Raw genomic sequence first — 25,572 nt, 5'->3', positions numbered from 1 at the left:
TACTGACCATCAGAAGAGCACCCAACAGAACTCAAGGAATGTAACCAAGCTACACTCTGAAGAAATGCCACAGACTTAACTTCTTTTATTATGAAACAAGAAAAAAATGTTAAAAACTAAACTTCACACTTAGTAATATAAATGGCATAAGAATATACATTTAAGAGAAGATATAAATGAATAAAGATGAAACAGGAAAAAATGAAGGAGTAAGAAATCAGGAAACAAATTGGTATATTCAATAAATAATTCTTAAAGCCATTTTAACAACAATAAATATATGCAAAATTTTAAAAACAAAATCAAGAAAAAGGAAGGAATAAGTACACTAGACATCAGTATTTAAGAAGAGAGTAAAACACAAAGTAAATGATTAATAGAACTGTAAATAAAGACTGCCCTTCACTTTAAAATTTCAAATTTCTATTTATATCACTCAGCAAAGTTGAGAATCTCTTAAAAATTAATTTCTAAAAGGCAGAAATTTTCAAAACTGTTTCATGAGGATAATATAATAAATCCTCTACCATGAAGTTATATAAAAATAAGCTAAGAAATACATCTTTCCAAAAAGATGCAGGACCCCAAGAGTTTTAGAAATGCCATAAATGAAGTATCCATTTTTATGTATTTTAAACAACTTCAGAATGCAGAAATTATGGAAAGCTTCACAATTCATTTAACAAAACTGGTTTAATTCTGATAATAAAAATGACAAAGAGAAAAAAGTACTAATTAATTTTCTTTACACATACAGATACAAAATACTTAATATTTTATAGCCAATTTACTTCAGCTATATATTACCATGATATTCCATGATAAAATAGTTTCTAGTAGTAAAGCAATGATGGTTGAAAATTACAAAACCTTATAAAATAAGTCCACATGATTAATGAGTTAATAGAAATCCTCTCCATAGATACAGCAACCTATATGATAAACTTTAATATGCATTTCTTATAAACCAGTCATGAACTGGAGGAGGTCAAGTATTTCTTTAACATGGTAAAGAAAAGCCATTTGTGACTAAGAACAACTGCTGTTCTTGTTAATAATGATGGACAACAGAAGACTTGCCAAATTTTGCCTAAGAGAGAGTCTAAACTTGCCTATAGAGAATCTAAAAGAGGAAAGTAAATTCTAAAAATTCACAGACAGAAATGCATTTAACAACCTCATTTGTTTGGATTTTTTTAGATGTTTTTATTGAAGTATAATTATTGGAATGATCTGTCATTTCCATTTTAGCTGTTCTCTCCACCTGTGGTTTGTATTTTTATTCCCTTAAAAGTGCCTTTCCAAGAGAAGTTTTAATTATGATTAAGTCTAATTTATCACTTTGTTCTTTTATAGATCATGCTTTTGTTATATAAGAAAATATTTTCTCCTATATTTTATTCTAGAAGTTTTATAGTTTTAAGTTTCACATTTTAGGTCTATGATCCATAGAATTAAACTGGTATCAGGTGTGAAGTGTTATTTTATTTATTTATTTATTTATTTATTTTATTATTGCATTTGGATATCAAGCATTAATTGTTGAAAAGACTACGTATCCTCCCTTGAACTGCTTTTGCACCTTTGTTAAAGATCAATTGTTCATATATGTATGGGTTTATTACTGGATTCTCTATTCTGTTTCATTGATCTATTTGTCTATCTTCCTGTTTAATTCCACACTGTACTGTATACCAAAACTTTATAAGTCTTGAAATAAGGCAGTTTGCTTTCTAAATTTTTACTTCTTGCTTTACACATTTGTTTTGAGTTATATTAAGTCCTTTGCATTTCAGTACCAATTTTAGTATTTCAATGTCAATGTGTCATTTTCCACAAAATAAATAAATAAATAAATAAAAGCCTGGTGTGATTCTGTTTGGGATAGTGTTAAATCCATAGATTAATCTAAGAAGAACTGACATCATAACAATACTAAGTCTTCCAATTCATAATCAAGGTGTCTTACCTATTAGTTATGCTTTCTTTAATTTCTCTCAGCAATATTTTGTAGCTTCAGGTTTTGAGCATTCATGTCAGGTTTATTCCTAAGCAACTTATGTTTTTGATGTTATCATAAATAGCACTGGTTTTTATTTAATATTTTTATTGTTAATACAGTAATACAATTGATTTTTTGTGTAATAATGTACACTGTAACCTTGATAAACTCACTTATTTTGGGAACATTTTGTTGTTATTGTTTTTATAGATGTCATTAGATTATCTTTATAGATAATCGTGTCATCTACAAATAAAAGTAGTTTTTAAACTTATTTCCGATCTGGATGCCTTTTATTTCTTATTCTTGCCTTACTACACTGGCTAGAACTTTCACATTATTTTGAATAGATGATGAGAACACACACGTTTGTCTTGTTCCTGATCTTAGGAAAAAAACATTGATTTGTCACTATCATGTGTGATTGTTACTAGTTGATTTTTCATAGATGTCCTTTATCAGGTTGGAGAAGTTCCCTTTTACTCCTGTTTTGCTGATTTTTTTTCTTACTAGAAATGTATATTGAATATACTCACATGCTTTATCTGCATGTAGTGAGACAATTATATGTTAATTATATCATAAAATAAATTATATTGATTGATACACAGATGTTTGTATCAACCACACGTTCCTGAAATAAACCTCACTTGGTCATGATTATGTATTTTTGGGGTATGATTTACTAAAATGTTTATAGAATTTTTGCACATATTTTTATTTGGTGTGTTTGCCTATACTTTTCTTCTTATAATGTAATTTGTCTGCTTTTGGTGTTAGTGTAGTGATGGCCTAACTGAATGAGTTGGGAAGTGTTTCTTCCTCTCTAATTTTCTCTTTAATCTTCTTCAACTTGTGTAGAATTTGTATTATTTCTTTCTTCAATGTATGATAGGGTTTATAGTGATACCACCTATACCTGGCATTTCACTTGTGGGAAGGATTTTAAGTACATATTTAATTTATTTAATAGACTCAGGGATATTCAGGTTCTCTATCTCTTGATAGAGATATCTCTATCTCTTGAGTAAACAGGTAGCTTTGTGTCTCTCAAGGAATTTTTAAGTTATGTCTAAGTTATCAAAAAGATGTTTTTAATATTCCTTTAATATGCTTTTAATATCTTTAGAATCTGGAGAAATTTCACCACTCTCATTTTTGATACTGGTATGGTGTGTGTGTTTGCACTTTATTTATGTAGGTCAGTCTGACTACAGTTTAATCAATTGCATTGCTTTTCTCAGAGAATAACCTTTAGTTTCATTAATTTCATTATTTTTCTGTTTTTTTATTGCTTTTGACATCTATAATAATTATGTTCTTCTGCTTACTCTGGTTGACTTGCTCTTCTTTTTTCTATTTTTTTAAGTAGAAGTTGAAGTCACTGATCTTAAACCTTTCTCCTTTTCTAATATAGGCATTTATTCCCTGTAAATTCTGGCTGCAGTTTTGTATTTTTTTTCCCAGAGTCTTCTTCCCTATCTCCCTATGTCACACTTTTCAAATAGCTTCAAGAAGTCAAGAAGACAAATATTTAAGTCCAGCTCTACAACCACATTCACACATTCACACACACACACACACACACACTTACACAAATGATAGATAGATGATAGATAGATAGATAGATAGATAGATAGATAGATATAGACTGATTTATATGGGACTTTAAATATGTACATAAAGAATAATTATATAATTATAATCATATCTTATATAGTGGTGTATTCCAAAATAATACATGTTCCGTTTTATGCTTAAATCGCTGGTAATTTAACAGACGACACTGAAGATTAGTGATAGCTGGGTAAAGAGGTAGGATATTACAAGCATAATAACAATATCACAGCAATAGCTAGCATTCGTTAAGCACTCAATGTGTGCCAGAGCCTATGTTATGTCTTTTACTATATGATGGTTGTATTAAAACGCTATAAGATAGACATAGTAACATTATTTTATAGGTAAGAAAACAGGTTGACATAGGCTAACTAATCTGCCCATAATTCCAGAGCCAAACATGACAGGGCTAACATTTTGGCTCAAATCTTTTTGACACCAAAGTGTTCCTAAAGGAAAAAAAATCATTTTAATTTCAGCCTTTCCATGGTACCAGTCAGTCTATGGCATTTGTTCAGATTCCATTACTTGTGAGCCTAAAACTCAACTGGGAGAAATCTTTCATCAAGAGTTTAACCATATCTCTCCCATATAATAGGAGAAAATTCTACCATCCGTGAAAATTGCTTCCTCCAATAGAGCAAGTCATCTGAGAAACCATCTTCTTAGAGATTGCAGAAAATTACAGAAATGTCTCTGTCAGTCCCCAAGTTCTTCCTGAGGCTAGTTTCTTCCTATACATTTTCATTTGGTGTATTGAAAACCTTTTATTTGCTTTTCAGTTTCCCCTTGATTCTTGCTTTGCAGGTCTTCCACATTGAAATGAGTGTATGAAACTTATCAGGGTTTTTCTCCTTCCCGTACATAGACAAACATAATCATAGTCTTAAATTCACTGATGACAAACATCATTTTTAGGCCTGACAGGTGCTATTTGTGTTTCCCAAACCCAATTACTCAAAAAACTTGTGGGAAGATGTATTTTTCCTACCATGTACTAAATTCTCCCACCATCGTCTCTCCTCATGCAAAATTCTCTATGCCTGTAGTACTACTATGGTGGTAACAAAGCCATTTCTATCTTTCTTTTTTCCTTCCTTCCTTCCTTCCTTCGTTCCTTCCTTCCTTCCTTCCTTCCTTCCTCCCTCCCTCCCTCCCTCCCTCTCCTTCTTTTTCTTTCCTAGAATATTTTTATCTATAGAAATTTGTCAGTTCTTTAACCTTGGCTAAGAGTCACAATAAAGCAAGGCGTGCCATTCTTATCATCAGCAAAATCCTGACACCACGTTATTAAAACCCCATACACAGAAATACCCTCAATTTTGAAGTGAGCCTGAGTTTACTACCATTCTCTGCATAGATTACCCCCCTTACTCCCTACATAGGACATCAAACTCTTTAAGTTTTAAGATCACTAGTGAACTTTCCTAGGCTACGAAATGTATCCCTTATCTCTTCAAGAGCAAATTCTTTGTATTACATTATGGTTCTCAGTCATGGCTGATTTTGCCCACTCCCCCAGAGAGTTATTTGGCAATATCCGGAGACATTGTCAGTTGTCACAACTGGAAGAGGGGAGTTGCTGCTGGCATCTAATGGATACAAGCCAGTCGTATTTCCTACAAAGCTCAGATTATACCCCATCGCCTGCCCCCACCAATTATCTGGCCTCAAATGTCAACAGTACTGAGATTGCGAAACCCTGTACTAGATCACTTCCTACATTAGGAGCTTCAATTTTTGTATGGAAATGTGTCCATGGGAAGTAGAGTTGCCTTAGAATTTATAAGACACTGAAGGAAATTTTCCTGGTTCTAGTTCTCTACACACTTACCTGAGCCTGCCCAGTTATGCTAGATGTTAATTGTATTTCTGGGATGCAAAGAGATAAAGGCATGATGAGAAAAAAAGAATTCAAAAAAAGCTTCATCAGTTGCCTAATTCCACCATAGTTCTAACTCTTAATCCTAGCTTTGGTAGACTGGTAAATCACAAAGACTGCTTTCAGCCCTTTAAAGCTCAGAATCAATCACTCTAACTAGATAACCAAAAGAGAACTTTGGATCAAATCTACTCTATCTGTCTAGAAGTGTTAAAACTCTGAATGCCTCCATAGATACTCTGCAAACTGTAGGTTTCCATAGTCCCATTAATTCTTAATGCTTGTTTATTTAGACATGCTGCTTCATATACTACCTAGGTTAGTTGTCTCTCTTGCTCCTGAAGGCATATGAGTCTGCCTAGGCTTCATTAAATATAACCCATAGAATAATTTTAACAGACCACCTTCCTTTTTGCCCCAAACTCGGTGCTTATTTTGGCTTCCTTGTTCTCTCTAACCAAAAAATAATAAGACCTAGAGGAAACCTCATAAAAAAATACTAAAAAAGAAAATGATACAAGAGCACCTTTTCTAAGTCTACTTTCCACGCATTGGAGAACTGCTGGCAGGTTATATTATTGCATTCTCTTCCCCCACAAGAGCCTATTGTCAACTATAAATACTTATCAATCACATTGAACATTCCTCGACATGGGCTCCAGTCATCACCAGTAACGCTTTCCTCCTCAAAACTATTGTGGAGGTGAGAGAAGAGAACGTTGCTGAGCACCCTTAGAGCTTCCTAATTAGTCAACATTATTTCAAAACTTTGACTAATAAAATAAAGAAGGTGAAGCTTAACAACTGGCAAGGTTGAGAGATAATAGATAAAATGTCCTATTTATTAAACCAAAGAAAATATACTCAAACATAAATGGAATTAATATTTGGAATATTATTGTTTCTGATTACAATAGGCACATTAAAAATATACCCCCACCCATATATATACACAAGTCTGCATTAGATGGGTCAGAGCAAAAAATAGAAGAAAATATTGAAATATAAAAATTCATTATATTCATATTAGGAACAAAAATAAAACAATTACTATATAGAGAGAAATAAACGTTCTCCTTTATGCAGAATATTTTAGTATTTTATGGTACACTTAACTCACAAATAGAAATTAGTTTTATCATACCCCAAGGTTAAAGATTTATAATTTAAAAGATATTAACTCACTCCATATTATTCGTTAAAAATAACACAATTCCAATAAATGTATCAAAGAAATTTTATTAGAATACTGACATAATAATTCTAAAGTTCATCTCCATAACCTCAAACATCTCACTTGTCTACCACTAGAGAATCATTTTAATAAATTAAAAACAAAGAGGTAGATTTTTATTTGCTGTCATGGGGAAATGTCCAAGATATATTACATAAAATAAATAAATCCAAAAATATACAAACAGAACTTAGATCAGTACAGCTAGTATAGTATTATTTGAGAAGAAAAATGTATTCATTTATATATGCACAGAAAATATCCAGAATAATACAGAAGGAAGTGTTAACAATGATTTATTTCTAGAATACAGTTCTGGAGAGGATAAGAGGCTAAAGAAAACAAGACAGTGGGAAAGAACCACTTTTATATATGTAAATATATAGTGACTTTTATAATTAAATAGAGAAAGTGGGTGAAAATGATAGTCAAAAACATTTTTAAAATATGAATAATGAAACATAATTTAATCTATTATATTAATTAAGCAGTATGAAAAAAGGATTAGGAAAATAAAAAGTTTAATAGAAGAGCATGTGTATTCATATATATTTGTATATATATGGAAACGTTATGTGAATACATAATCCATGCACATAACACATAAATATATATGCATAAAACAATATATGTATTTACAAGAATTCAGTGCTTTGTAAATTCACAAATATAACATTCCATAGCTGTGTGTAAATGACAAATGAGTTTGTGAAACTGGGTAACATTTTTGATAACAAAAGTTAGTTGAATTAATGATTTGCATGCAAAAAATAAAACCATGAAACTATTAGAGGAAAATAAAAATGATTATTTATTTAATATTTTATGGAGATAACCTTTGTACCATACAAAAAGTCAGAAACAATAAAATAAAATATAGAATTTAAATATACGAAATTAATTTTCTAATTACACAGTCAAAAATTCCACCTAAAATAATTAAAACACAAATGACAAGCTCTGAAAAAACCATTTGTGATGTTTATAGAAGGGGAAGGATTAATCAACTAATTTAAAATTATTCAATAAAATTATGAATTGGCAAAGAACATGAACATAAAATACAGAAAGTAAAATATACAAAGGCCAAACAAATGTAAGAAATTATATATATCGTTAGTAAAGTGATGAACATTAAAAAAACAACAAAATACTTTTTGATCTCAATTGGAAAAGATCACTGCCAAAATTTAAAATATCATTATAATTTTTTAATCATTAAATATATTTAGAAAGACATAGTGCAAGAGTGGCCATCTTAAGTTTTATTCCCAAAATGTCGAAGCAACCACTAAAACAAAACTGGAACCTGTGTACAGTAAAGTCATATACAATAAAATCTACTAAATAAAACTATGTTGTAGATGAATATTTATTGATGTATAAACATGCTCACAATAAAGTAAAAAAACAGATTATAAACAATTTGCAAAATTAATTTTGTGTAACAAAAACACAGAAATATGCTAGGAAAATTGTAAAAAGAAGCTATATTAAGTATTTTTTCTCATTTTTACCCTTATGTTTTGTCATATTGAACACAAATAGTATAATAAAATGGCATATTAATGAAAAAACTCAGTGAGGAAAATGTATATTAAAAAATGGGCTACTTCAAAATCTATACTCTAAAGTTAATCCATAGTTTTAAACTTCAAATAATGAAACAAGCTTACTAAGTTTTCAGACAAAAACTTAGGAAGAAACTTTTCAAACAAAAGAATCTATTTTTAATGTTAGAATCTATTTTAATGTTAGTTAGAAAATAAGAGATGCAAAATTTGGGATGCAATCATTTATCCTTCCAGTAAATATTCTTTCAATAAACATATAAGACATGGACTGAGGCAGGAGATATAAAGTCAAACAAAAATAGTCATATATTATCTGCCCTTGAGTAGACAGAATTAGAAAGTATTAATCAAGTCATAATTTAAAAAAAAGTGATGGTGAGCAAGAATAAAATACTGTGGTTTGACAATACAAGGATTTCAGCAATGGCTTCTTGAGGAGTTGATGAATGGAAATTAACTAATTGGAGTGAGTAGTACCTAGGGCTGGGTTTATACAATGATGTTGTCAAAGGAGAGAAGGAGAGAGCACTACAAATAAGAGGGAAAGGAAAGGAGGCCGGTGTAGAGAGTGTGGAAGCCTCCTGGGATGGAGATTTGAGAGCAAGGGAAGTATGATGTGAGAAGAATCTGTAAAGGCAGGGCCAGGTTAGTCAGTGTTTTTAAGGTCATGTTAAGTGTTTTCATTTTTATTCTAAGAACGTGACTCCACTGAATTGCTTTAGATTAAGGAGGAGAATGAAGTGATCAGCTTTCATTTCAAAAGATGCACCTATGTGCAAAGTAGAGAATAAATCCAATGGAGCAAGAGATCAGTTAGGGAGACTAAACAGGACAAAAGGTGGCTCTAGTGAAGACAGAATGGACGGATTTATGAGATACTTAAAAGGTAAAATCAACAGGACTTCATGATGGATTTTTTATGGAATGTAAGGATGAGGATAGGGTCAGGTATAATTCCTTTGATTCTGACTTGCAGGAATGGATAGTTTCATTCACAAGACAAGGACCACTGAAAGAAAAAACAGGCTTGGAAGAAAAGACCACAGTTTAGTTTGGAAATGGGTTACTGTATCAGATCTTTGAATTCAGATGCCAAGTAGAAAACTGTTATACATGTGGGGAACTCAGAGAAGAGGTCAAGCAATTCAGGAATAACTTTATCAGTAGTAAAAAAAATGGTAAAGTATACTGTATATGTCTCATTCAGAAAGAGAAAAAGAGAGCGAAGGAGGGAGAGGGAGAGAATGAATGAATGTAGGGGTGTAGAGAAAGTGCAAGGATGAAGCCATAAGAAAAACATAACATTCAGTTTACAAAGGATATGAAAAAGCAATATGATAAAATGGAAAGGGAATGTCCCCTATATAAATGTCGAGGAGAACATTTGAAGAAGAAAGAAAAGACCACATGTTGAACATTAAGATACCAAGGTAAAGCAAAGAATAAAAAAGCCATCAAATTTAGTGTTAATGAAGTCAGTGGCAAACTTAGCAAGAGCTGTTTTGATGGCTTTCGGCTCTGATGACAGACTGTAGTGGGTTGAAGAACTAAATGACTGATGAGGAAAGGTAGACTTGGGTAGAATCTTTTAGAAAGATTTTCCATGAAGGGGAGAACAAAAAAGGGCAATAATAGAGGAAGACATCAGGTTAGGAGACAATTCTATGCAGTTTATTTTGAGGAGTAAGACTCCAGTGTCTCTAAAAGCCTATGACAATAATCTAGATTAGAAGTCAGCGAACTATAAAATATGAGGCAGCATGTTGCCTGTTTTTGTAAATAATGTTTTATTGAAACACAGATGTGACCTTCCTTTACATATTTTCTATGGTTGCTTTCATGCTCTGATGGCAGAGTTAAGTAGCTGTGACAGAAAGCATATGGCCCACAAAGTCTAAAATATTTACTGTCTGGTCCTTTACAGAAATATTTTGCTGACCCTGATCGGAGTAAAGAAATAATTTGGCTTTATAAGAAAGTAAAAGGTAAGATAAGAACAGTAAGGTAAAACTACTTAGAACATCCGAGCATATTGGTGGAGGGATTCATTTAGACAGAGGTGATGTTAATACCTTGGGGAAAAGAACACTGATATAATTTGAAGGTGATTCTCTTCCAATTCTTTTTAAAATATCAGTAAACCTGAAAATCCTTAGCAATTATGAACAAAATACAGAGAACTAAAATATTAAAAAAAAATATTCTAAAGAAATTTTATGTCTCTGAGGAATTTACATTCTTAAGGACAAAATGTGTCTAATATCTAATGATCTAAGGGTTTTATTCTGGATTTTAGGAGTATGGATCAAAGAAACTCATCTGTCTCATTTACAGTTTCTAGTACAGTGGTCCATAGAAACAGAAAGAACAAATATATAACTAGAGAAGATGCTTAAGAATAAGTAATTATTACATAAAATAAAAATCATTATATATGTTACATTTTCAATAATATTGGTATTTTTCTAGGAAACTATAATTCAACATTCTGATTCAAGGACAACAAAAAAGCAAACAAATCTGCATCTGAAACAAATCTATGTTTTCTTAGTATTATATCCCCACAGGGACAATACAAAGGGCATTTTCAGTGGAAAACTAGAAATTTCAAGGAAAAGATAATGTCTATATTATTTTAACCATCTCAGAGCTAGAAAAAGAGATATACTAAATATAATTCAACTGATAAAGAGAGACTAATATTGACCATCCTCCCTTTTTAAGAGAAATTTTAAGATCGCAAGCAAAATAAAACTAAACTCAATGAGAACTGACTTAAAAAAGGATATTATGAAAGAAATGCCATAAACCAGAAATGCAAATCACATTAAAAATAGGAGATAAAATATGTAATTCATAAAGCCAATAACTGAAAGCTGGGAGGGAAAGATACATCTCACAAAAAGAAAAAAAACACAATTCCAAAAGTCATTTAGTGAAACTTAATGTCCATCCTGATAAATGAGTATTTTATAAATGAGACTACAGGTATAATGATAAATGTGATCAATAACTTTTACCTAAAACAAAGTATTGTATCTGCTATTGTAAACACAAGCACAAGCACTGAGCCTAGCATTAATATGTATTAATGTAGGTAAACAATACATTTTTGTGTAATAGATAAGTGAGAGTAAATAGAATGATAAAATGGGCAAAAACACAAAAGGCAGTCCCATTAAAATTAGGAACAAAAATATTGCTTAAAATCACTGTAATTGTTTGATAGTCTAGACTTAGTCAATACAAATAGAAAACTAAGAAATGTTAACTATCAGAAAGTTAACACATTTTGTATTTTACAAAATTATTTTTGAACTAGAAATTTCAAAAAAAAATTAACTTAGTCTCCTAAAATTAATGGATTCGGTCAAAATGTTGATAATAATTTTATATGCATCTATGGACTTATGATCTTATACATGCTTGAGAATTTTAAAATAAAGCAACTCAACTCATCTTTATTGGGGACACAAAAAAAAGGTAACACAAATTGAGCTCTATGCCATTTTTATGTCATCCATAACATTTCCCTTTGACAACAGTAGAGCTATCAATTATTTCCAAATTGGTTTACAGATCCACATAATCCCAGTCACGTGTATGTGTGTGTGTGTGTGTGTGTGTGTGTGTGTGTGTGTGTGTATGTGTTCAGGAAGAAAAAGGTTAGAGAGAGGGAGGGAGGAAGAGAGACATGCAACATTTTATTTCAAATAAAAATAGCAAAACATAACCGAGACAGTTTTTTAAAATATATGTGGAATTTAGTAGAAGACTCCTTTATAAAAGTTAAAATATATCATAAAACCATATTAGCATAAAAATATGCTTCTGATACAAGAATAGAGAGTGAATCCATGGTAAAGACATAGAAACCACAAAAATGACATGGATATATGAAAATTTTACATTAATATTAGGTAAAACACACTGACAAAATCCTAATTCTTTAGTGAGGAAAAAAAAGTTAGGTCTATATTTCATATTATATACTAAAGGATATTTTAGGTAGATTAAAGAATTAAATAAAAAAATAAGCCTATAGAGGAAATGATCAAAACATAGTGAATGTTAACTTACATACAGAATGTAAAAGGCCTTTCTAAAAATAAAAGCAATGCAAGAGAATATAATGAAAACTACTGTTGACCTCATGGTCTGTTCATATATCATATTTCAAAATAAGAAATCTAACAACAGAATATTGCACACAAAACATTCTAATGCACTAAGGTTAAAGATATAAATATCTTTATATGCTAAAAAATAATGTGTTAACTTGTTTAATAAAAGATAATAAATAATGTTGGTGTGTATGTGGAGAAATGTTAAATCTTATATAATGCATGTGTTAATACAAATAGGTATATATTTTTGAGGGGGTAATGTAGCAATATGGCTTAAGAAGTTTAAAGTTTCATTCTTTTGACTATGTATTTTCTCTTCAAGGAATCTACCTAAATGAAGAGGTCATTGTAGAACTATTCTAACAGTGAAATAACTCAGCATAAGTGTCCAACAAAAAAGAAGCCTTAAGTAAAAGATGGCACATTTTAGGAATGTAGTTTAAACATACAGTATTTTAAGAAGTTATTCTATTCATCACAAAATGTGAACTTTAAAGTAACAATATATAAATCTATACATACAGTTTTCAATACCAAATTAATTTTAAAAACACCCACAATACACGATCTGTGTATATAATAGAGAAGAGCAGAATTTTAAAAGTATTACCACTGCATAGTGAAACTTTTTGATAATTATTGTTTTATTTTATAAATAACCTCATGTTTTCAACATTTTTGAAAGAAGCATTCATTCATAATTAGAAAATGGAAAATAAATAAGATACATCAGGTTAATGCACAAAATTGTACCTCATATTTCAGAGTTATATTAATCTAATTGTTTAGTATCTATAAAATAGAAATATTCTGACAACATTGATAATATATTTGCATATGTAGTTATAACTAGGTTCCAATAAATTTTCAGTAAGAAACACAATGAGAAAAAGAATGGATACTATTCTCTTTATAGGCCAATGATCTTTGCCAATCTTCATGTTTTGGTGGAGAATTGTATATACATTTTCGAGAAAGATGCTATGCCAAAATTAAATGAGCATAAATTTGGAATATTGATTTAAATCATCCCTTATCATCCAGTCATTTGAGGAAACACAGAGAGCCAAAGAGATTATGATTTGCAAAAGGTTAAAATATTATAATAACATTCTTTTATCTTTCAAGTCTCAAGATTAGAATCTAAGCAGTGATTCTCAAAAATTTATAAAAAAGGATTCTGGTTAGAGTTCTGTAGACCATATCCCAAGAGTATTAAATGGATTGACTATCTGGCAACTGGGGAAGGGAAAGAGCCTGAGAATAGTAAGGTCAGGGCTAATGACTCTGCGGTCACTCTTTGCTGCAGTTCAGAAATCACAGTGGGAATAGCTACCACTGAACTAGCATTCCTATGTCAAGAGGAAAAATGAGATCCCCAGGTGGCATGGGCCTAGTGTCAGCACTTAATTGCCAAAGACAAGACAGGCATAGTTACCATAAGAGACAGTAAAGTCAGAGCGGTAATCAAAATAATTTGACTCAAGAGACCCATGGTGTTGTCTACTTGATCATGGTGTCCCTAGGAAAAAAACTACATGAGCATTAATTCCTACTTGATCAGTATAAGTAGGTCAGATCTAGGTCAAGTGAACAGAAGTATAATTTGACTCAAGAAAATAGTGTCATGGCCCCATAATCAATTCCCAGACTGGAGCCAGTTACAGATCCAGAAACATTTAAATGAAAGGTCAGATTCCCTTGAGGAAAGACGAAGCTACGCTGTCAAAATGTATATCTTACTCTCTCCCCTAGCTTTTCCCAAAGAGACAAACAGCTATTTACCAAGGTGACTATGCATTGGGGAAAGTGATGTAATCAGTTTTGGGGGCTTACTGGAAATTGACTTGGAAGTGACACTAATTCCTGCAGATCCAGAACATCAGTAGATTAGGGGCTCATGGTGAGTGATGGAGTTTTAGCTCAGGTCCATTTCATAGTGGGTCTAGTGGGTCCATTGGGTCCATGGCCCCATCCCGTAGTTATGTTCCTAGTTCCAGAATACATAATTAATGGGAAGAGACATATTCAATGACTGGAAGAATCCTCATTTTGGAATAATTCTGCCTTTCCAATCACAAAGAAAATAACTTACTGTCTTCTCCAGAAAAGATAAAATTTTGTCTTTTGTCTGTGGGGCATTTGTTCTTGTTAAGGACCTACACTAGTGGTGCCCTTTATTTCACAGTAATAATGGTATCACAGGAAGCATTCTATGGGGAAACTTAAAGAAATATATCTCACATTACAATGTATTATGGGAACAAAACCAGGAATTATGTAATAATCTATTTATGCAAAAATAAGAGCTCATATTCAACCAAAATTAATACTTATATACATCAAATCATTAAATATAATATATTTTTGCTAGAGAAATATCAGGTCTTTTTAAAAATACGTATTAACTTCTTGTTATGCATAAACACTTTGGGGAAATTAAAACTGCCTCCACTTGTCAAGAAAATGAAATGAAGGGTAATACTTGATCAGAATGGAAATTTATAAGTTGTTTCTATAACCCATTTCTTCCTTAGAGTTAATATTAATAAAAGAACTGTAAATGCTACCTTCTTTGAAATGTGAATAAAATGTTCAGCCAAGGGAGTATTTTACAAATCCTGAGGTATTATTTATATATTAGTGTGTCTGGTACCCAAACTAAATTACAGCTCAGACAAGGGACTGAAAGGTCAGGTTTATTATTCACTTTAGTAAAAATGTAACCACAACACTTGTTTCTACATCAGGGAGTATTATAACCATCATTATAACTAATAATAACAATGAAAATAATACAGCCACAATGTATTTTGCATTTTTCAGTAGACAGTAGGGCTTATGGCTAATAATCATTTATATTTACACTGAAGCTTTTTATGGAGGAGTTCAGAGTGGTTTTCGAATAGTAGCTCATTAATCATTTCAACAAGTTAGTTGGAAAGTTATTATCCCAGTTCAATAGATGGAAAAATTATATCACAGAAAGGTCAGATACATATTTACTTGTCCAATATTACAGAAGTAAAGTGAGTCAGTTTCAAATCTCTCAGACCTTTTTTTCACCCCTTGATCTAACCACTGGACCAATGCAATTTTGGTCCATACTATGGTTTGACCATCAACCTAAAGTACTTTAAGGCTGACCTCTCTGTTATTACTTTTACAGACCTATAAACACAGAAGAAAATAACAATTTTTCATCTGTGGAGATCATACTAAAAAAGACTCAGACACAATTAATTTCTACTTCTATTTCTTTAAGTCTTATTAGAAATATTTAACAATGTTGGTGTCAATTTAAAATTGTATATCAAAACCTTAATAGTGAAATGCATCATAATTAAATTTATGTCGAAACAAACAAGCAATATTTTCAGGGCTTCATTTGAACATAAACACATTTAACAGGAGTTACTTGAAGGAAACAAGAAATCAACTTTTAATAATTCCTATCCTCGCAAATAATTAGATCACTAGGAAAAAACGAAAGAACCAATGTTTCAGTAAATGTGATCTGAGAGAGGAGGGAGGGACTAAAAACAAGCACAGAATTTAAACTCAGACTGTTTCTTGTTTGTTTGTTTTAAAAAATCAGTGTAATTTCAATGCTTTATCTGATGATATTTAATTTTAAAAGATAGCGAAGCAAAACTGTTATCCTTTAAAATGAAAATATGCCATGAATATGAATTAAATAGAACTCATTTTCTAAAATAAAATAATTTCAGATATTTTTCCTCTTTGTCTATATTATTTGCTACTCCAAAATTAATGTCTATATAGTTTTGCACTACCCTTGAAATAGACCCAAAAGTGAAATCAGTTCACAACCCTACACATTTCTTTTTGGAAGTATATATTTGCTTATGAGATCCTAAAAGAGTGAGTTTTCTTAAACAAATCCATCTATATTCACGTTAGCTTGTCTGCTTTGAATATTTAAATATACTGTAATTTTTTTTTTTTTAGTTTTTAAACTCAATGGGATTTGAAAATTTCAACTACTGAAATATTAAGTAAAAATGACAATTACAAATTTATAAAGGAAATTTTGTTTTAAGATTATGGTTACTTTCTTTACCTTAAATTTTTCTTTTAAAACCAATGTGATAAAAGTGTGTAATGTAATTTTCTTTTACTGGAAGAATTGACATTAAAAAAAAGAAAAGAAAAAGATGACACTTCTTGCTAGGTTTAATAATTATAACTTTACCCTTCTGAGGACTGAGAATTCAGTAAATATATAAAAGACTAAATAAAGGAGAGAACAGAACTTCCCGAGAGATGGTGGTATGGACATCTAAAAACTCAGAAAACAATCATGATAAATGACAGAGGAAACAAAATTATGCTGATGTCTTTAAATTTTTTAATGTCTCCCCCAAATATTTACTTTTGAGGCAATTCATGTGAATTGGACAAGTACTAAAGAACAGGGTCTACTGAAAAGTTTAATATATATTACTTTAATACCTGTGTGCAATAGACATCTTAGCATTTTAGAAATATTTATGTGGGATATATGGGTGTTTAATTGCACATACAATTATATTTCAAATTTATTTTTGTATATGAAGAATAGCATTTATATAATATTAAAATATAAAGATCTCATTGCCCTGTACAAATAATAATGCTAAATATCATAATCTTATTTAGTTATGCATGGGTTTACTACTTCTCTGATATCCAGGCATCAGTTTTTGTTCAATGTTTCCCTTTTAGTCAAACTTATTAATAATTTTTGGACAAGATTTTTTCTAATTTTTAAAAAATATTCTCACCATTACTTTAACCATTCATTAATGCATATCAGCTTTACTGTCCTTTCACTCCCAAACCTAGGTTTACATATTATAAGATTTGACTTAAAGTCAAACATCTTACTCTTAAAAAACAATCTTCCCACATCTACATTTGTTTAAACCTTAATTTATCTTGACAATGAAAGCATTATTTTTTGAACTATTTAGCAGGAGTATGAATCATACCGTTTGCATATATTGAGGAGTTTTCAGCATATTAAAGCAGTTTATTAAAAAGCTAGTGATTTTGATACCATAGGAAATAGTGTGCTTTTTCTCAACTTTCTTTAATTTACAGCTAAATTTTTAATGGCTTATGGAGTCCCTAAGGAAAATACCCTCATAATTTCTCTTTCATTTTAAGAATATTGAGATTTTATTTAATTGACCTGATAAATGATACTTCTTTTGGTACTATAAAAACCAATTTTAATTATTAAAACATATTCAACATCACTTTCATGCTTTTCACTGATCCAAAGACATACTAATATTTCAAAACTCCCACTGTCTGATGACATAACAGGTTGCCAGTGTTTCACTTTATGATTTAGTGATTCATGAAACTCTAGAGACATGAGAATTCTAATGAGTCACCAAGTCCCCAATGCTAATATTACCGAGCAACTTTCAATGCATAAAGCTATCTATAAATGTAATTCCTGAGAACTAGGATGAGTAGAATTTATTCAATACAGAAAAGTCTCAAGAAAAAAAAATTCTGAAATGATATGAAGATTACTGGGGTGTGTCAAAAGCTATACATTCCTAAGACCATAACATAGTCTGACTTTTCAATTTGGAATCTTACTAAAATTATGTCCATGACATGCAATGCAAACTTATTTTTAAAAAAGTAATTGAACCCCTTATCATCAGTTCAAAATCTTTCCTAAATTAACCATGTCAGGCTTTCTTGGAAGCTGTCACTCTTCACCACTACCATTTGCAGATTCTAATGAAAACTCTACTCACAAATAGATTTTAATTGAATCAAATTCAGACAATAGATTAAAAAAATCTGTCATATTTTAAATGCTTTCAAAATATCTAGTTACTTGCCAGAATTTAAAGATATATAAATTTGTATGTGTGCTTGCATGTATGCATACATGCGCATGCTTGTGTATTATGTATTTTCCCCTCAAGCATAAAGAAATTATAATGTTCCTCACCTGAACATGACAATTTTTATTAACTCAAGAAGTTCTTTCTTTTCTCACTGACTGAATATAAATAACTCATTTTTTTCTCCATATCCCATCTTGCCCTTTTAGTCCTGGGAATGACCGCAGAGAGTTTACAAAGTTTACTAGTCGGAGGAATGCTTTGAGTTGGGATATATTGTACTCGTTGCATATACTCATTTAGTGATGGGTCACAGAGAAAGGAAGCGGCTAGCCCAAAGTCCACCAGAAATGGCAATGAGGAGTTTACATTTTGTTTTTTGAAAAAGAAGAACATTAAGACTATCTAAACATGAAATACTAAAAATTCTAGAGAGGTTTAAACATTTATCTTAAGAAGTACGTTCCCTGACTAATTCTGATAATTATAACCCAAGATTCTTTCATGAATATTTCAAATGTCCAAAACAGACAGGAACTTTAATGGAAATATATTTCTCTCTCCATGTATATGAACACATACACATACATACATACAAACACACACATTTACCACACATAAATATACTTTATGTGAATTTACAAACTAGAGGTTCAGTTATAACATTTCAACATAACACAGCAGTAGTAAGCCACCAAAATGAAGTTTATTTTCTATAGTTTTGTATTGGTAAAGTATAAGTTAAACTCAAGAGTACTGGGCCTGCTTCACTTAGAAATCCTCTTTGAACACATCACACTTTTTAGTTCTTGGAAATTCATTTAGTATACTTTAAAATGCCAATTTCTAAAATGTAAAAAGAAGTTAATAATCCCTCTTAAGTCAATAGTTAGGATCTGACATAATACATTAAATAAACTGTTAGAAATGGTCTATACCACCCACTGCACAGCACTGAAAGAAATCATGTAAGCCCAATTACAATTATTATATTTATATTTTACTTGATTTTGAAGAATTGTTAACTAAACTATCAAATATTTGGAAAATATATATCTAATGTCACCTATACTCCCATTTTCTTAATGGCCCTCTTAGCATTATGGGATCATTAAACTTTATATTTCAATTAGTTAACTTTTAAAATACTTTGGATGGAGGATTTCTTAAGAGACCACTTTCATTTATTCTTTCATTTTAAGGTTTTACCAATTCCATTTTATTTTTTAATTCACAAGACAAACTTGAAGTGTTCTCTCCTCTCCCATATTTACAATGACTAGTTTTATAAAAGTCCTTGCTATTTTCAGTTGATACAACATATCCTAGAAAAACCAGGTGTTCAAAATTTTGTTCTGTATAAATTTTAAGTAAAATTTTGGTAGGCAGATAAAGTAACTTCATAATTCTTATAATAATTTTTAGCAAGATAATGCAAAATTTCACAAACTATTTTCAAAAGTATGTATTGCAATTTTCTCTCTTTTTTTTTTTTTTTTGCAATTTTCTCTTTTAATAACACTTTACTAAGCTTTAGGCAAAGCTGTATCCTTTTAGCTTTACATTCTTTCTGAGCACATATTGAGGACAGACAAATTAAATGATTCAGTTCAACCAAGCACCCTGCTCCACTCACGGTATGATGATTGAGATGTATATATCTATTAGAATCGTGCCATATATCATATTAATTATTCACAACTATCCACTCTATTCTTCTTTTATAGATATAAGAGATTTTTACTGCCTAAGGTATTATAATATTCTCCTTCAAAGTATTAGCATAGAATGTGCATGAGGAATTTTCAAAATTAAAACTTATAAAGAATAAAGCCAAAGTGATTCACTTACTGAATGCTGTATTTGTGTGTTAGCTCATAGACACCATTCTAATTAGAGGTCTTAATATTTTTATTTTCTTCTTAAAAGAAATAGACAAAATGAATATTTTGACTATATTTAGATCATGATAACCAAATATAACATTTGTATAAGTGGAATTTTCAATTTAATGCAGTTTTTTTTCAAGGCACTATCTTAGAAAATTAGCATTTAGTGCTAAGTTTTCTAGTTAAATATTTATGGCTTTATTGGGTAGAGTTTGGTGTTTTAATTAAAAAAAAAACCTACCTCACAAAATTGTATTATAAATACATTAATGATTTTTTATTTTTCTAAGCTACTGATATGTGAGGTTTATAAAAACACCAGACTAAAACTCAGCTTACCCCTACAGTCTTAAAAAAATCATAAACTTGGACAAATTGCTCCTCTCTCTTGGCTTCATTTTGTACAGAAATTTTCTCAACAGGAGAAATTTTACTCCATGGTCACAAAGACATAAGGGGAAGTTATGGTTGTCATCATAATTTCTAATAATTTGCTTTTTCTCATTTCTTATATCCACCTATACCTGTAATAGATTGAACATCCTGTCAAAAAGGGGAGTGGTTGCTGCAATGTTCTTATGCATTTGTGTTTCAAAACAAGTTAACATTCATTCAAATGTAGCTTTATTGGACCCCTTGAGTTAATGATCTTAAATGTATAGCCTACCATTTTCCACTTGTTAGGGCATGGAGAGTTTGATCTACTTCAGCAAGGCTGCCATTTCAACTCTTCATTACAATATTTAATTAAATTCTTCATTATTTAATGTCTTAACACCACATTCATTGCCAACAATGCCATTGCAATTTCATGACCATAAACTGCCCTCTCCATCATAACATTTATAATATCAAAATGTGTTTTGAAACATGTTTTTATGGAATAAAACATGATTTTATTTTGTTCCTATCATGGTAAAGCCTAGGGTCTTTGAAAGAATAATCTCTGGAACTGAAGATCTCTGGAAAAGTTTTAGAACCACTATACTCAAGACCTAGTTCTTTAGGAATCTTCCTTCTTTCTTGGTGATTATTATAAATAAAAATCACCTTTTGACTGCAAAAGTTAAGAGAAAATGAATGAATGGACCTGGATTTTCCTTTCCTTTTTATATTATTAGCCTTAAAGAGTATCTCAAAATATAAAGAGAACCTAGAATAAAACAAGATGAACTTGTTTTACTAATACTCATATATATTATCTAAATATCAACCTGCAATAAAAGCCTCAAGCCTTGTTAAGACTTTCATATAAAATCTTTTATTCTCTTTAATTTTTAAGATCAATTGCTCATACAGGTTTCTTTTAGGGATTTATTATCTGGGATTACTTTTCTTATTTTCAATTGTATACAAAAAGGAGAAAATGAACTCTGTGAAGAATAGCTCAGTATTCCAAATTCTACTGGGTTGGAGAATATTTCAAACTCAATGCCTTGTCCGAAAACATTCTCATTAGCATCTGCCTTTAGGACTATAGAAAGACTGGGTATATATTATCAAAGAGCAAATTATTTTTTCCAACTATTATAACTAGTAATAAAAGGAAAAATACACATTCGATACTCATGGAAACTTTCCTTAAAAAACTAATCATCTAAAATTAGGTATTAAGACAACATACTGCCAGAACTTTCTTTCTCCATTACTTTATTCCAGCAACAAGGCCTTGGCAGTCACAGTCTTTGTACTTTTTGATCAACTTTACCAAGCAAAGAACAATTTGCATCCAGTACTACTTATCAACAGGTTGGAAATCTGTGACTATTTTCTACTCCTAAGCATGTTACTGTAAGTGATCTTTAAAATTAAATAATCAGAAACTGGATCCAAATGTATCCTCATGAAAATGAAAATAATGTAACATGGAATGCCTCCATTTGAAGCTAATGTTACAGAAAGGGAAAATACCCAGAACTCAAATCTCTCTCTCTTTATTTATAAATATTTGCATCACTTAGTTTTGGATAAGTTTAATAAGAATACACATTATTTCTTTTGGGGATGACAGCAACATTGATAAACAGTCCCTGTTATGCCTGTCATTATGTTATTGCTAAATCATCCACAATATCATGACCTGATTTTAGTTACCAGGGACATAGCCAAAACATGGAATTTAAGTATCATTCTGATTACATACAAATAGCCAGCACTTAAGAAAACCTATGAAAAGTGATCTATGTCCAGTAATTAAAAAAAAAAAAATGGAAGGAAGGAAGGAACCGAGGGAGGAAGGAAGGAAGGGAAGAAAGAACAAAGGAAGGAAAGAAGGAAGAAAGACATCTTTACAAGCCTAATACAATTACACAGTAGGCCTCTGACATTCTCTATGCTGGTATAATAACTAAATGGCAAGTAACACGGAAACAGTTATCCTTGTGAGATCCCTGTTGCATGCTTTAATTATAACTAAAAATTTACAACAAAATCAACCCTTGGGTAAATTGCTCTTTGGTTTAAATCTTCAATACCTCCTGGAATTTTGGTAAAATCACTTTGTTTTTAAATTAAGCTGGTCCCTCCTTCTTTACTCCATTACAGAAGTCAAACAACAAGAACCAGACATTAATTTTAGAATGAAAAGAGTTTTGTGTATATGTGTGTTTGTAAGTCCAACCCCTGTATACAAACTGTTAAAAAACAGATGTTTTAACATAGTGCTTTATTCCAACTTAATCTCATCCTTGCATGAACTTCCTTCAAGTTTCAACCATTAAAAACAAACAAACAAACAAACAAAAAAACAGTCAATTTCCTGGTGGTTGTAATTTAATTAAGTAACCTTTCACACTGAGCAAAAACCCAAAAGCAAAAGGGTCATTAATCTTTCTAGTGATTAGAGACACCTCTAGAGCTTCAAACATTTACCTCTCCTTCCCCGCAGTAGAAATGCTTTTAGGAGGATCATGGTTCATACCTCGCATTCCCTGGAGCCAGAGATGGTATATGTGCAGGGCCCAGATCCATTAACGGATATATCCATGGTCTCAGAGTTTGTAGGCTTGTAGTCCACATAATACTCCTGTAAAGGGGAATTCATTTGTCTTTCAGACTCTCTGGTCTTTTTCCGCCGCCTCTTCATTAGAGAGTGTTGCTGAAGTTGTTTCATGCTTGCTGGGTAGCGTTTCCAAGACACATAGATTACCAACAGGATCATGGCCACCGAGAGGAACAGAGCCACACTCCCTGCAATAATTTTGTGAAATGAAACATGCTCATACTCTTGCTCTGTGCCAGGAATCTGAAACCCTGGGGAAGGGCTTGGTGTTTCAAGGGTGGGTTGGGTGGGGTCAGATTTGGAAAATGTAGGCTTAGGGATAATCAGAGGCTTCTGGGGCGTTTGGGGTACCAGGTGTGATTTTTCTGTGTTGACCACCTGAACTTCAGAGCAGATATTATATGTTTCCACTGCATCACTAACCTTTTCACCCTGGATATGCTTAGGTCCTGCACATATCATGGTGCTTTCCTTATTTCCTTTGAAATTCTTAAGCCAATAAAATAGAGGACAAATGCTCCGACTGCATTCCCACATATTTCCAGACAAAGTGATGGATATTAATGATATCCATGCATTGACAGTTTCCTGTGAGATGTTGGTAAGCTTGTTGGAATCCAAATTCAATTTTTGCAAATTGGGTAGACATTTAAATGTGCCCGGCTCAATTCCTTGGATGTCATTCCCTGATAAATCCAAGTTGTGTAAGGAACTCCAAGTCCATGTCAAGCCTTGGCTAATGGAGCGAATCCTGTTCCACTGTAAGTAAATTGAGCGAAGATTGAAGAGACGTGGAAAATGAGCAAAATTGATCTTGGAAAACTGATTGTGCTCCAAGTGGAGCTCCTTCAACTTCAAGAGGCCAGCAAAAGCATTTCGGGACAAGCTTCGAAGACGATTGTAACCCAAATCCAGAAAGTCAAGATTTCGACAGTCTTGAAAAACTCTTATCGGCACAGTCTTTAATGAGTTAGATCTCAAGTGCAAAATGATGAGTTTCCGAAGACCTTTAAATTGTTCCGATTGCAATGTCTGAAGTTTGTTGTAGGAGAGATCCAGATTGCGGAGATTGGGAACTGGGTGGAATGTTTTATTGTGCAGATAGGTAATTTTGTTGGAGCTTAGAATTAATTCTTTCAGTCTACGGATCCCTTGAAATGCATCTTCATCCACTGAGCTAATGTAATTATGGTCAAGATAAAGCCATATAAGCTGGTTAAGGCCGGCAAACTGATTGGATTTGAGTTTCTGAATGCTGTTGAACCTTAATGATAAGCCTTGTGACCCTCCAGAAATGTTCTCAGGGATATCTGCGAAAGCATGAGACTCACAGTACACAATTTTGCCATCACATCTGCAGTTCTTTGGGCAAGCTCTCTGAGCCCCCGTGAGCATAACAAGCAGCAGTGTAGGAAGTAGCACTAGCACCACACGCATGCCTCTCAGCTGCGTAATTAAACGGAAACCTACAATATTAAAAAGAAGACAAATGCACATTGTAAAGCTATTAACATAAATCACCACCAGCTTACTGATATCAGGGGCACGTCATCTACTGTAGTAATGGGACAGTTGCTATAAGAACAATGTATTTAACATTTGAAGTCTTATTTTCTTCAGTGTTGCATGTTTGCTGTAATGAGGTCTCCTTCTTTCTTCCTTGATTTTCAAATCACCACAGTGCCATGGAACTAAAGAAAAGCGTCCTGAGTTTCATTGAGTTCATATGTTCATCAACACTGAAAAGCACACAGCCTGTCTTACCACTTAATGCCAACACCGTAATAACAACAATATTTGGCTAGTCACTCGGCTGAACATCAGTATCAAGAAGAAGAGTACCAAGTCTTCTGGTAATGGCAAAAATGTGACTTAGAAAACCCCTTACTTGTATATCTTTCTTAGTTGAGCAAACAGGCTTTGATTTGACAAAAGAGCTTCAGTAAGCTGTCAAGGTAACCCAAGTTTGCCCTGCCTGAAATTGTATCCTTATTGCATAATGGAATAACAATGCATGAGCTCTGAAAAAATGGCATTGGGACAGTATGGGCAGCCAATGAAGCATGGTATGAAGACTAATAACAGTGCAAGACACTCTCAATGTGTTAATAAGCATATATGCTCTCGGCATTCAGTAAGATCTGCCTACTGTGGCTCCCCTGCCCAGGGATACACCAGCTCAGAACCCTAACTACTGATAACGCAGAACAGTCCAAAGTTAAGATTGTCAAATTCTTATTAAATATTTGCATAAAATGCAAAATAATCTTGTGTAGTATTAGTTCTGCTGTTATTTTTAACATAGTTGCTTTTGCAAATTTGGGGGATAAACAAGGAGGGAAGCAGTAGACTACTACCCCCCCCCCC

The 25,572-nt window shown here is 31.8% G+C and overlaps 1 protein-coding gene across 1 annotated transcript; it reads right to left on the bottom strand.

The window, feature by feature from the left end:
• Positions 1-23,008: 23,008 nt before the first annotated feature.
• LRRTM4 (leucine rich repeat transmembrane neuronal 4) lies at positions 23,009-25,542 on the bottom strand. Its single transcript, XM_008700047.2, has one exon. The coding sequence runs from the start codon at positions 24,700-24,702 to the stop codon at positions 23,119-23,121; it is 1,584 nt and encodes a 527-aa protein (XP_008698269.2). The 5' UTR covers positions 24,703-25,542; the 3' UTR covers positions 23,009-23,118.
• Positions 25,543-25,572: the final 30 nt, after the last annotated feature.

Source organism: Ursus maritimus, unplaced genomic scaffold, assembly GCF_017311325.1.
Source record: "Ursus maritimus isolate PB19 unplaced genomic scaffold, ASM1731132v1 scaffold_6, whole genome shotgun sequence".
NCBI lineage: Eukaryota > Metazoa > Chordata > Mammalia > Carnivora > Ursidae > Ursus > Ursus maritimus.
The sequence above is the reverse complement of the archived record's forward strand: the minus strand, read 5'-3'. Positions and strand labels throughout refer to the sequence as shown.

What these genes read in the sequence shown, in the direction of transcription:
- LRRTM4 (XM_008700047.2), bottom strand. Translation starts at nt 24,702, where the DNA reads ATGTGCATTTGTCTTCTTTTTAATATTGTAGGTTTCCGTTTAATTACG.